Below are 13,487 nucleotides of genomic sequence, written 5' to 3' on the forward strand. Positions count from 1 at the left end.
CCTTTTGTAAAGCACACTTGGACATTCATTTAAGGTTGAAGCTACCTGTATATTTATGTCTAGGGCTCCCTATTGAACAAAGTTCAAATTAAATGTTGAGAGGAGTGCATCTTAAAATCATAACAGCAACAACCATTCGTAGATAGCATGCCATGCACAACAAATGGGGTGTTTCCATCTGTGATTCAATAATATATTAGCAAAATGATCTTAATAGATAAGGTCATCACTATCTAATTAAACGGATAATTATCCTAAATTCTTACCATTTACATTAATCTGTCCTGATGTACGCGGAACACCAACTAGTGTCACTGGGTATAATCCCGATTCAGCAGGGAGAGAGAGTGCAGCTGGGAGAGATTCAAATTCAACACCTGTAACCAATAGTCCCTGCAAAATTATCATAGAGAAAAGGGGGAGGTGAGGGGAAAAGAACAATACTGAGTAAATTCATTTAGAAAATATGGCATTAATTAAAGTAATATAGAAAACACACTAATGGGAATGTCACAGTCTTCATTTTTCAACACGTTAAATATATAATCCTCTATACTGAATGTAGCTACCTATATTGAATAATCATGCACCCATAATTGACAGATTCTGAAGTTTATTCTCAACTATTTATTCATGGGATGTGGGCTCCTCTGGCTTGACCAACATGTATTATCCCTTGCTAGCTGCCTTCAAGAGACTGGTGGTGAGTCACATGCCTGAATCACCGCATTTAATGTCACGTAAGTACATCCACAGTACTATTAGATAGGAATTGTAGCATTTTATCAACTAAGCTGTATTGCTGAACTATTCTGTAAGACACTGTATAGATCTAATTAAATAAGTGATATCATACTTAAATGGAGAGGAAAAAAATCTTAATCTAAGTCTGCAAATTAGTCATATTTCAAGTATCCTAGGTCACTATTGGTCCAAAATTATAACACAGAAGGCTATATGCACATCTTTCTTACTTTCACAACATAAATTAACACAATTTGTTTTAAGCAGATCCAAAACACACCATGAATTGTCACAATTTTGCATTTGATATATTTGAAAATGTAGAGCCAACACCATTCAAACACAATTGGCAGTATATTCAAAATATCTTGCACCAAACTATCAACATCAAATATCTTCATGCATTTTTTTTTTAAAGATCTTTATATATTAGGCTACAACGTTTTCCGAAACAACATTACATGGATTTCAAAACAATTTATCGTAAATGATGCATTTTTGTTAAAAAGTAATTATATTTTGAATGCAAGACCAGAAGACTTGAGGGCATAGGTTCAAACATAGTCAAAAGTATTATCTCAAAATAATAAGTTTATACAAACCTAGCTGGACTATTCTCCCAACCATACAACTAATCACACTGACTAACCCCCAACTGTCTACTGTCCCACCTACTCATGCATTCATCCATCCATTTGGTAACTTCAAGACCAAACATTTAATTTAACAACATGGCAGCGAACGCTGTCAACAAAAAAGGCCAGATCTTTTCCTCACTGACTACTCAACAACCAAAAGTTCTGAAGGAATTCACTTGTTTCTATCAAAGTCAGGCTTAGATGAAATGCAGAGCAGCATCCAGTCAAGACAATCATCTAGTTATTGCTGAAGATTATAGCCTATGCAAACATTCAATTTTAGATTGGATGAAGAAATTGAAGGGTCATGGAAATAGAATGGACAAATATGTTTGCAATTATCTTCTCATTTTCTAACTTGTTTTAAAAAAAATTAAAATGCCCCATTATGCCAAGTTATGTTATAGAGAAAAGATGAATTCAAATAACAAGCTTTTGCAGATTTCCCTGGTCCTGAGCTTTCAAACACCACATTTCTATAATATGAAATGTAACATATATATTGTAGTGGTTCTGTTCGCCAAGCTGGAAGTTTTTGTTGCAAACGTTTCGTCCCCTGGCTAGGAGACATCATCAGTGCTCTGGAGCCTCCTGCGAAGCGCTTCTTTGATGTTTCTTCCGGTATTTATAGTGGTCTGTCCTTGCCGCTTCCGGGTGTCAGTTTCAGCTGTCCGCTGTAGTGGTTGGTATATTGGGTCCAAGTCGACGTGTTTGTTGATGGAGTTTGTGGATGAATGCCATGCCTCTAGGAATTCCCTGGCTGTTCTCTGTCTGGCTTGCCCTATGATAGTAGTGTTTTCCCAGTCGAATTCATGTTGCTTGTTGTCTGAGTGTGTGGCTACTAGGGATAGCTGGTCGTGTCGTTTCGTGGCTAGTTGGTGTTCATGTATGCGGATTGTTAGCTGTCTTCCTGTTTGTCCTATATAGTGTTTTGTGCAGTCCTTGCATGGTATTTTATAAATTACATTAGTTTTGCTCATGTTGGGTATTGGCTCCTTTGTTCTAGTAAGTTGTTGTCTGAGCGTGGCTGTTGGTTTGTGTGCCGTTATGAGTCCTAAGGGTCGCAGTAGTCTGGCTGTCAGTTCTGAAACGCTCCTGATGTATGGTAGTGTGGCTAGTCCTTTTGGTTGTGGCATGTCCTCGTTCCGTGGTCTATCTCTTAGGCATCTGTTGATAAAGTTGCGCGGGTATCCGTTTTTGGCGAATACCTTGTATAGGTGTTCCTCTTCCTCTTTTCGCAGTTCTGGTGTACTGCAGTGTGTTGTAGCTCTTTTGAATAGTGTCCTGATGCAGCTTCGTTTGTGTGTGTTGGGGTGGTTACTTTCATAGTTTAGGACTTGGTCTGTGTGCGTTGTTTTCCTGTGTACCCTTGTGGTGAATTCTCCGTTCGGTGTTCTCTATACTATCACGTCTAGGAATGGGAGTTGGCTATCCTTTTCTACTTCTCTCGTGAATCGGATTCCTGTGAGTGTGGCGTTGATGATCCGGTGTGGCATTCATCCACAAACTCCATCAACAAACACGTCGACTTGGACCCAATATACCAACCACTACAGCGGACAGCTGAAACTGACACCCGGAAGCGGCAAGGACAGACCACTATAAATACCGGAAGAAACATCAAAGAAGCGCTTCGCAGGAGGCTCCAGAGCACTGATGATGTCTCCTAGCCAGGGGACGAAACGTTTGCAACAAAAACTTCCAGCTCGGCGAACAGAACCACTACAACAAGCACCCAAGCTACAAATCTTCGCACAAACTTTGAACTTATATATATGCTCAACAGAAATGGAGCAGTTGGGCCGATTGGCGTAGTGCCAATCCCTATTTACTAGAGAAGGTGCTGCTGAAACTCCATAATGCTGTCACTCAAATCTGAGAATCATTTCAGCTATTTAATGATTAAACTATATTCATTATATAGTTTTCCTCTTCTTTTTTCAACAATTGGAAACATTCACAGAATTAGTTGCAATTTTAGTCTCTCTCAGGGTCTTCATTGAATAGATTCAATACGTTCACTTTATTATTGCAACTACTTTGAAGGAAAGAAAATCACCATAACTAAAGATTGCATTTTATGTTCTATTTTATCAATATTTTGCCAACAATTTTTGACAAATGGTTTAAAATTCATAAAATATTTAAATTAGCTTTAAATTGTCACGAACAAATTATTAAGCTAATGAAACTTAAGCCAATTGTCAATGTGGCACAGATGTCTTCCATTAAGTAGACAAGATAACTTCGGCATTTTCTCAAAGATAAAGTAAAATGTTAGACGAAGAAAAGAAAATGTGCGATGTACCAAAAGTTCATTATAGGATAATTTCCAACAGGTAGCATAACAAAGCACCTGATGAATCTGCTGCAACATGAATTTGCTGCAACATGATTGACGAATTGGGGACATTGTTTGTAAAGCATGAACTTTTAAAACGTGTTGGCTATAATGCGATTACATAGAAACATTGCTTAGTGTTGGCAAAGGTGAATTTTTTCTCGTTAGAGAAGAATGACCTGTATGCGCATCTCTGTCCATATATTCTGTTCAGGTTCTCCCAATTGGACGATGCAATTTTTGTCCGAAATAGTTAACTATGTCTGGAATCTCTCTCATAATTCTCACCAACTTCCTTTTCTTCATCAAAAGATATTACCAAATTTCCAGCATAAACTCCATTCTGACACAATGGCAGAAAGCAAAGAAGCAAGATAACACCACATTTGTTACAGATTCTGGGCTAACCTCAATGGCAACAAGAAATGAGATTTGAAAAGACTGAGCTGACCAACTTTCACTGGTACTCCTATCTTGTAAAGCCAACATTTGTTTGTAGCCTAGCATCCAACAGTAATATATGCACAGCTGCTATCAGTAGAAATTGTAAGTTGAGCATAAAACTATTCAGTGGATCTACATGCCATTTCTGGCATCATGCAAGGACTTATATACACATTTCACAAGTATGAACTGAATACTTCAGAAAGAAAGTTAGAATTTAAATTTTAAAAACCTGCTGTTATCAGAAGGTTCAATATAATTTATATATTATTGAACTGTCCACTCAAGAAAAATGCCCATGATGATTTCGAAAAATTTATTTCTGGCCTCCAGGGGATGCAATGGCCTCATGATATTGATACGGTATTAGCAATCCAATTACTGATCCAGCGACCAGGGTTGAAATCTCCCCATTGGAAATGGATGAATTTTAATTTTAAAAAAGTCAGCGATTACAAGTCTAACAACAGTCATCGTCAACTGAAACATGTCTCTGCCTTGTATCTGACAAAATCATTTTTTGGAACAGCAAACAGCAAAGTCAGACTCAATAAAAAAGCCAAACATGAAAAAGCAAAACAAACCACATTTTCAACTCTCAGTTCGAAAGGCATGGGGTTATAGACCATCAATTGAACTTCACACACGTCTCCTTGCACCCAAAGGAAATCTGTTGCAATAGAAAACAATAAGTGATTATTGACAATATAACATTTTAATGAAGTGAAGGGTTATTTGTCATATCTGCCATTTTGTGGGATATATTTATTCCTAAGTTAAACACTTCTTCAACAAATGTTTTTTTTTCCATTCAGTATTGTCATTGTATCCTGTTTTCTTACAACACAACACATTTCCATGTTATGGATTAGTGGTGCTGGAAGAGCACAACAGTTCAGGCAGCATCCATGTTAACTTTGCATCATATCATCACATAATAATGGGTCATTGCACCAAGTCATTTTGCTGTTTGTCAAGAGTGCTAGAGTTCAAAGAGAGAACGAGAAAGAGCAACCCAGAATTGTAAAGGACAAAGAGTCAGAGACACAACAGACAAGGAGAAACAGGAATCAAACACCCAGCAAATGATGGCAGTGAGCCTATTATTATCAAGTCAGCATGGAAAGTGATCAGCCTAGCAACTATAAATTTTTATTTGTGTTACATAGTACAGGATTTTATTTATTTATTCATTTGAGGGATGTGGATACTGGTGTCGGGCCAGCATTTATTGCCCATCCCTAGTTGCCCTTGAGAAGGTGATGGTGAGTTGCCTTCTTGAACCACTACAGTCCACCTACTGTGGATTGAGCCATAATGCCATTAGATAGTGAATTCCAAGACTTTGACCCAGCAACAGTGAAGGAAGGGTGATAGATTTCCAAGTCAGGATGAGGAGTGGCTTGGAGAGGAACTTGAAAGTGGTGGTGTTCCCATATACCTGCTACCCTTGTCCTTCTAAATAGAAGTGGTCATGGGTTTGGAAGATGCTGTCACAGTATCTTGGATGAATTTCTGTAGTGCATCTTGTAGATAATACATACTGCTGCTACTAAGCATCAGTGGTGGAGGGAGAGGATGCTTGTGGATGCTATACCAATCAAACCAGTTGTTGTATCTGGGATGGTGTCAAGCTTTAGTGTTACCTGGATGAGTACAGCCCCAAGAAGTTGGAAGTATCACATCACAATCCTGACTTGTGCCTTGAACAGGCTTTGGGGAGTCAGAAGGAGTATAATTTGTTACAGTATTCCTAGCCTCTGACCTAATTCTGCAGCCACAGTGTTTATGCGCTAAGTGCAGTTGAATTTCTGGTCAACGATAATTCCCAGGATGTTGATAGTTGAATGTCGAGGGACAGTAATTAGATTGTAATCTTATTGGTGATGGTATTACAAATATTTAGAGTACTCGTGAAGTGGAAGGCAGGAAGCTAGAACATGCTTGTAAAAATGATAGCAGGAAAGAGTGGTCCCTTTAAGAGGTAATGTCCTTTTCTAAGCTTCAAGATTTACAAAGAAAAGTGTATCTGTAAGCAGCTGCAGATAACAGACTGTCCTGCAATTGAAATCTATCAATTGGCTGTGTGACTACAAACCAGAGGCTTGTTTTGATGATATGTCAACCAGTTTGAATATTAGCCAATTAATTTAAACCAGGCCCGAGTTACCAAAACAATTAAATTTAAATCTGATGGTTTTGACTATTTTGAATCAATCCAATTGTAAAGAAATTAATAGGTCAAAGGATATACAACAGGGCGGCATTTGGAAATTGGTGACAGCCAAGTGCCATCTGAAGAGATAACAATTTTCAGCTCTCAGAGAAAGCACCATCTATCCACAAAAGGTATCTCAGCACTTTCAGCTCATAGCCTAGACAAAAGAAACTAAAGGGAAAACATCCCTGACAGCAGGATCAGCAGATGAAAGGAGTTTGTGACTTGAGATTAATAGAAGAAAGACTGTAGAGAAAATGGAGAAGGCAGACATTCCAGAAGACTCATTGTGTGCAAATTTTGAGAGACTACATTTTAATTTATTGTTTTCTTATTGCTTGGATTTATGTAAGTGGGACCTGTGTTTATTGAAACAGCCGTATACCAAATGAATTTTAGTTCAGTACGGGAATAGTTAGTAGTTAGGGGTGAAATATTCACTTTTTTAGTAATTCTGTTAATTTGTTCACTGTTAGAATTAAATAAATAAATAAATAGTTACTTGTTACTTATAAAGTGAACATTAGGGATTCCTTTCATTTAACAGATTACGAGGGGCAAGGCAGGCTTCTCTGGCTGTTTCTGGTTTAATTATTAGAAGGGAACCTCTACTCCCACCTTAACCTGAAACACCAGCCCCAATCTGTTAATTATCCGAGAGGGTTGAACTTTTCCCCTTCGTAACAACAGTCATAGCCTGGCATGTGTGTGGTGTGAACGGTCCTTGCCACTAATCAGCCCAAACCTGGATATTGTCCAGATAGTGTTGCATGTGAACATGGGGGACTTCAGTATCTGAAATGTGGTTAATGATGCTGAACACTGTGCAAACATTAATGAAATTTCCATTTCTGATCTTACGATGGAGGGAAGGTCATTCATGAAGCAGCTGAAGATAGTTGGCCTAGGACACTACCCTGAGGAACTCCTACAAAGATGTCTTGCTTGGAGCCGAGGTGACAGACCTCTAACAACCATGATCATCATCTCATGTGTCAAGTATGACTCTAACCACTGGAGATTCCCCAAGATTCCCACAGATTCTAGTTTGGCCAGGGCTCCTTAATGCCACACCTCAGTCAAATGCAGCCTTGATATCAAGGGCTGTCACTCTCACCTCACCTCAGGAATTCAACCCCATGGACATTGATTTTTCCAGGCAAGAAAATGCCACAACAGTAGTTATTTATGTGGAACAGTAGAGAAGAAAAACCAGATCGCAAATAGTGGGCAAAGATGGCTAGGCAGTGAGCACAAGCACACTTGAAGGACAGAGAAGCCAGAGATAAGAACAGGAAGTTAAACAAGAAAGTTGTTATTTATTTCATAAATAAAAATTCCCAGAACCAAGCAACAGCCTCTTCATTTAATAAGGTTAAGATGATTACTCTGCAGAGTGGACACTTCTCAGTAGTCTTGTCGGTGTCTCTACATAAGCATCATGTAGCAAGAGTCCAGCAGTTGGATGTGGATGACTCTGGCTTACCATGATCCTGATTATTGGCAACTAAATGGTGATGAGTAAGCAAGAGGAAGGAAAGACATTTTGGAAGCAGAAGGTACAGAAATTGAACGAACAGAGTCAGGGAGACAACAGGTGTAAAGGAATAGTGGGTCTGTGGAACAGCGAAGAGACTTGATAGTGGAAGGATGGGAAAGCAAAGAGATGAAGTGGCTGAGAAAAGGTGCAACTTTCAGACTTGGCAGTTCCTTTCCTGCCACACAACCATAATTCATTTGAAAAAACAGAGACAAAAAAAACCACAAGAATGCAATTAGAAATAATGTTAAGTGGAAGAGATTTAAACAGATTTGGGAACAGAAATTTTAAAAACTCGCCAAGAGAGAAAAAAAATCATTTAATTCTGAGCAACGCTGCTAGGTGAGCCACTGGAAACATGCTAAAGTCACTCACTATGCATTACCTTGTGCTTTCTTCTTGATATTAAGTTTAACAAGTTTAGATTCTCCCTCCATAATTGCATTGTATTCACATTATTGCAATTCCAGAACTGATTTTCCTTGAATAAATGCTATGACACCAAGGCATGATCCTTCTTGCTTTGCTCCACTGCCCTGAGCGCTCTCATCATTACCACTAGACCAAACCAAGTAACCAATACCTGCTACATTTGCCTCCAAAATTGACTTCAAGCATTCTTCAGTCATAGAGACATATTTAATTGGCAATAAGACACCAAACCAACTTAATTTCTCCATCACTTCGGTTTTCTTTCAGTCACAACTGTCTGACAAAAAACACAAATTACAGCCTGGCCAGATCTCAACCCTTCACATGGAGAAAATAAACCAGGGTTTATTTGAGTGTAGCAGCAGTAACACACATAAAGCTTGTTTGTGGATGTGGTGCCAGTCAATTCAGCACTGATTCTCAGTGGCAGATGTTCATTGAACCCTGAAAGGTCTCAAAAGATCCTGAATACCTTGGTGAGATCCTCTCTCAATCTTCTCTGCTACAAATTTAAAGCAACTGTGTCATTTGTAGTACTTTTTTTTGCATGATTCCATTCTTGTAATAAATCAACCAGAATTGCACATTCCGCACTTTGCAGAAAAGAAAAATTGGCCTGTTCAGGTCAAGAACCACAAACTGCAATTTGTGTTCCAAGCTTACCAAATAATCAATATTTATCCAATACTCAAAGTCTAACAAGTAACTGATTTCTCAAAACAACCTGCTTTATGCTCAAGGAAGTAATTCTCTGTAGTATTACTTACTTCAAACATCTTTAAACTCTCAAAGTTATATAGGAACAACTGGACAATGTGACAAGAAAATAAAAATCAATATTGATCAGTGCTTTTTGGAAACTGAGTTCCCAAGTTGATATTTGCATTATGTTCAAATATGAAGCAAGATGAGATCAATGCACTTGGGTCACAGATCATCATCATGTTAGAACAGGCTCAAGGAAAAAGGCATCCTCTTGCTCCTAAGTTCATTCTTGTATTCGTAACCTTAGGGAACTGAGGATGAAGTTCAGCTAGTTCAATTTTGATGGGCTAAAGGTCATACATACAAATGAATCTCCCACAATCGATGCCTTGGGGTTACCAGTGAGCAGAAACTCAACTTGACTAGCTAATTAAGGTGGCTACAAGAGCAGGTCAGAGGTTAGGAATACTGCAATGAAAAATTCACTTCCTGTCAATGCAGTGCCAGTCAATTCAGCACCAAGATGTACTATCTATAAGAATGCAATGGAGAAATTCAAAGATTCTGAGACAGCACCTTTCAAACCCAAATCCCCTTCCCTCTCCACGTACCCTTTACCAACCTGACACCTTAACCTCACGTTAACCCTATATATTTGACTGCTCACAAGAACCATTAAAGTGGCTTTCGTTAATGCTGGACTTTTAAACCAGAGAACAGTAGCGGACTGCTGTGAAACAGGGGATTCGATTCTCCAACTAACCTGCACTACATAGGACCTGTCACATTTGAAGATCAGAATCTCCTGTCAGAAGTGCAAAACTAAGTTAGCTTTAAGAAAAGTCATCTTTATGCGATTGTCACTCCTTACAAAAATCCAATTCAATAGTCAACTTTAAAAGAAAATTATGGTGGCTGATTATGATGAAAAATATTATGTTGCAGCACCAACAATGAATGAGCAGTCACAAACTATTGTCATTGGCATAACTGTTTCTCCCAAGTAAATATAGGTTATCAAATCTTTTATCTGAAATCCTTGGAGACAGTTGATTTTAGGATTCCGGAAATTTTCCTGATTTGAGAATAAATGACATTTTCACAGTGAAATAAAAAAACTTACACTTGCGTCTGCTGTTTGGCGACTACTACGAGCGCTGAAATGCAACTGACGCCTACCAGAACTGGGCCACGACACCACATCACATTTGAGTGGCATGGGTTGAGTCAGTGTGGAATTGGGTCACCTATTCGCACACCAAACAACCTAGATATACAGAAAAAAACTTCACAAAAGGAGAGTCTTTGATTTTAGGATTTTTGAATTTCAGATAAAGGATTGTGTACCTGTACTTTACAACTTGGTTTTCAACTAATTCATAGCTTTCAGGCGTTGCTCAGGAAGCACTGATTGCTGCTCCAATTCTCCTCAATTGATCATGTTAAGAAACATTCTTAAATGAAGACTTGGAGGACCCAGTGTTGGACTGGGCTGGACAACATTAAAAATCCCAACACCAGGTTATAGTCCAACAGGTTTATTTGGAAGCACTAGCTTTCAAAGCACTGGTCCTTCATCAGGTGGTTGTGAAGGTCAAGATCATGCTCATAGAATTTGTAGCCAAAGGAGTTCAGTGTATGGAGACGTGATACAGTAAACAAAGTTGATTTAAAAACTTTCATCTTTTATAATGGGATATGCTAATTTCTATTCTTTGATATGCAAATCTGAGAGCTTCTTTAAAATTACATTCTCAAAATAGCTCAGCTTTTTAGACAATAGGTGTTAAGTCTGTCCGTGTCCCAATGCTACGTCAGACTGACAAACCCTCTGTATAGTGTTACAAGGATTCATGCAGTCTTTGAGCAATATAATATGTAATTCTGCAAAAACATATTCACCTCATAAGCTTATACGTGTGTGCACATAGGAGTGACCCAGACAGAGTGCCAGAGTGTGTATTGTGCAGGGGAGTCACCTGTAGCGTGACATGAATTCAAGGTCTCAGCTGAGGAAATTCCAAGGTATTGAACTATGCTATCAGCTCTGCTCAGCCAGTCTGCGTTGTTGCTTGTCCCGAAGTCCGCCTTGGAGGATGGTCACCCGAAGGTCCGAGACCAAATGTCCCGGACCACTGAAGTGTTCCCCGACTGGAAGGGAACACTCCTGCCTGGTGACTGTTGCGCGTTGTCCATTCATCCGTTGTCGTAATGTCTGCTTGGTATCGCCAGTATACCATGCGTCAGGGCATTCTTGCCTGCAACATATGAATTGGACCACACTGGCCAAATCACAAGAGAACTTGCTGTGTACTTGGTGAGAGGTGCCCCCACAATGGTGCTGTGTCAATAATCTGACACATCCTGCAGCAGCTGCTGTGGCAGGGCTGAATGTGTTGTTGCCCTGAAGACTGAGCAGTTTGCAACGAATCATCATCTGTTCAAGGTTTGGTGATTGTTTAAAAGGCAAGAAGTGGCGGTGCAGCAAAGGTCTTGGCAAGGTGCTAATCCTTATCGATAATCTGTTGCAGGCTGCAAAGAACATGGCGTAGTCGTTCGGCTCCCGGGAAATACTGGGCAATGAAGTATACCCTGGCTGTTGCAGCCTGTGTGTCTCTCGTGAGGCGGTCATTACGGTTCCTCGCTGTGGCACGTCAGAACTGGCAGTTGATGAGTTGAACATTGTTCTTATGAGGGCATCCTTGAGCACTTTCAAGTGTCCATCATGTTTCTCCTCATCCAAACATCCCATAGGGGATGGCTGTCTGAATGTGTTTTGGGTGGAAGCTATAGAAGTGTAGCATCATGAGGTTATCTGTGGGTTTGTGGTAGAGTGAGGAACTGAGGTGCCCATCCATGATGGAGATGCACGTGTCCGAGAATGAGACTGATACAAGAGAGAGAGTTGCCCATGGTAAATCTGATGGCGGGATGAAACTCGTTGATATCACTGTGTAGTTGTTTCAGTGACTCCTCACCATGGAGTGGTATCGATATGGGTAACACCATGACAAATGGGGTCACCTCCCACCACGTACACAGTAGTACTCATGTGACTCAGCCAACATGGTCTATCTCATACATTGCAGGCGAGAATGCCCTGAGGCATGGTACACTCACGATACCAAGCAGGCTCTAAGACAACAGATGAATGGACACCACAACAATCACCAGGCAGGAGTGTTCTCTCCCAGTTGGGGAACACTTCAGTCGTCCGAGACATTCAGCCTCAGACTTTCAGGTGACCATCCTCCAAGGCGGACTTCGGAACAAGCAAACAATGCAGAGTGGCTTGGCAGAAGCTGATAGTATCAATACCCATGGGAATGGCCTCAACCAGGACCTTGGGCTCATGTCACACCATAGGTGAGCCCCACTGCCTGTGAGACACACTCACACAACACAGAACCTCCCTCATATCCCATTTTTCTCAAAAACTGCATGAATCCACGTAAAACTCAAACTACACAGAGGGAGTGTCAGTCTGACATCACATTGGGACACAGACAGACTTTGCACCTATTGTTTAAAATGCTGCGCTATCTGGAGAATGTGATTTAAAAGTTAGAAGTTATAAAATAGAACATTACAGCACAGTATAGGCCCTTCGGCCCTCAATGTTGCACCAACCTGAAGCCCAACCAACCTACACTGTACCATCCTCATCCATCTGCCTATCCAATGACCATTTAAATGCCCTTAAAGCTGGTGAGTCTACTAATGTTGCAGGCAGTGCATTCCACACTCCTATTACTCAGTAAAGAAACGACCTCTGACATCTGTCCTATATCTATCACCCCTCATGCTAGCCATCACTATCTGAGGAAAAAGGTTCTTACTGTCCAACCTATCTAACCCTCTGATGCTCTTATATAAGTCACCTCTCAACTTTTTTCTCTCTAATGAAAACAACCTCAAGTCCCTCAGCCTTTCCTCGTCAGACTTCTCTCCATACCAGGTAACATCCTAGCAAATCAGCTCTGAACCTTTCCAAAGTTTCCACGTCGTTACTATACTGTAGTGTCCAGAACTGTATGCAATACTCCAAATGTGGCTGCACCAGAATTTTTACAGCTGCAGCATGATCTCATGGTTCTGAAACTCAATCCCATCACCAATAAAAGCTAACACACCGTATGCCTTCTTAATAACCCTATCAACCTGGGTGGCAACTTTCAGAGATCTATGTACCTGGATACAAAGATCTCTCTGCTCATCTACACTACCAAGAATCTTATCATTAACCCAGTAATCTGCATTCCAGTTACTCCTTCCACAGTGAATCACCTCAAATTTCCACATTAGTGGGCGGCACGGTGGCACAGTGGTTAGCACTGCTGCCTCACAGCACCTGAGACCCGGGTTCAATTCCCGACTCAGGCGACAGACTGCGTGGAGTTTGCACGTTCTCCCCGTGTCTGCGTG

General features: G+C 40.2%; 1 protein-coding gene across 3 annotated transcripts in view; it reads right to left on the reverse strand.

Annotated features, from left to right (window-relative positions):
• Nucleotides 1–13,487, reverse strand: part of trappc9 (trafficking protein particle complex subunit 9) — a 607,852-nt gene that overhangs the window by 501,331 nt on the left and 93,034 nt on the right. For all 3 annotated transcript variants that reach the window (XM_060823567.1, XM_060823563.1, XM_060823570.1), the window contains 2 exons: nucleotides 4,752–4,837; nucleotides 267–393 (listed from right to left, as the gene is read on the reverse strand). In XM_060823567.1, the coding sequence (XP_060679550.1) occupies nucleotides 267–393; nucleotides 4,752–4,837 (213 nt within the window). The remainder of the gene's footprint in view (nucleotides 1–266; nucleotides 394–4,751; nucleotides 4,838–13,487) is intronic.

The sequence above is a fragment of the Hemiscyllium ocellatum genome, chromosome 4 (genome assembly GCF_020745735.1).
Source record: "Hemiscyllium ocellatum isolate sHemOce1 chromosome 4, sHemOce1.pat.X.cur, whole genome shotgun sequence".
NCBI classification, from domain to species: domain Eukaryota; kingdom Metazoa; phylum Chordata; class Chondrichthyes; order Orectolobiformes; family Hemiscylliidae; genus Hemiscyllium; species Hemiscyllium ocellatum.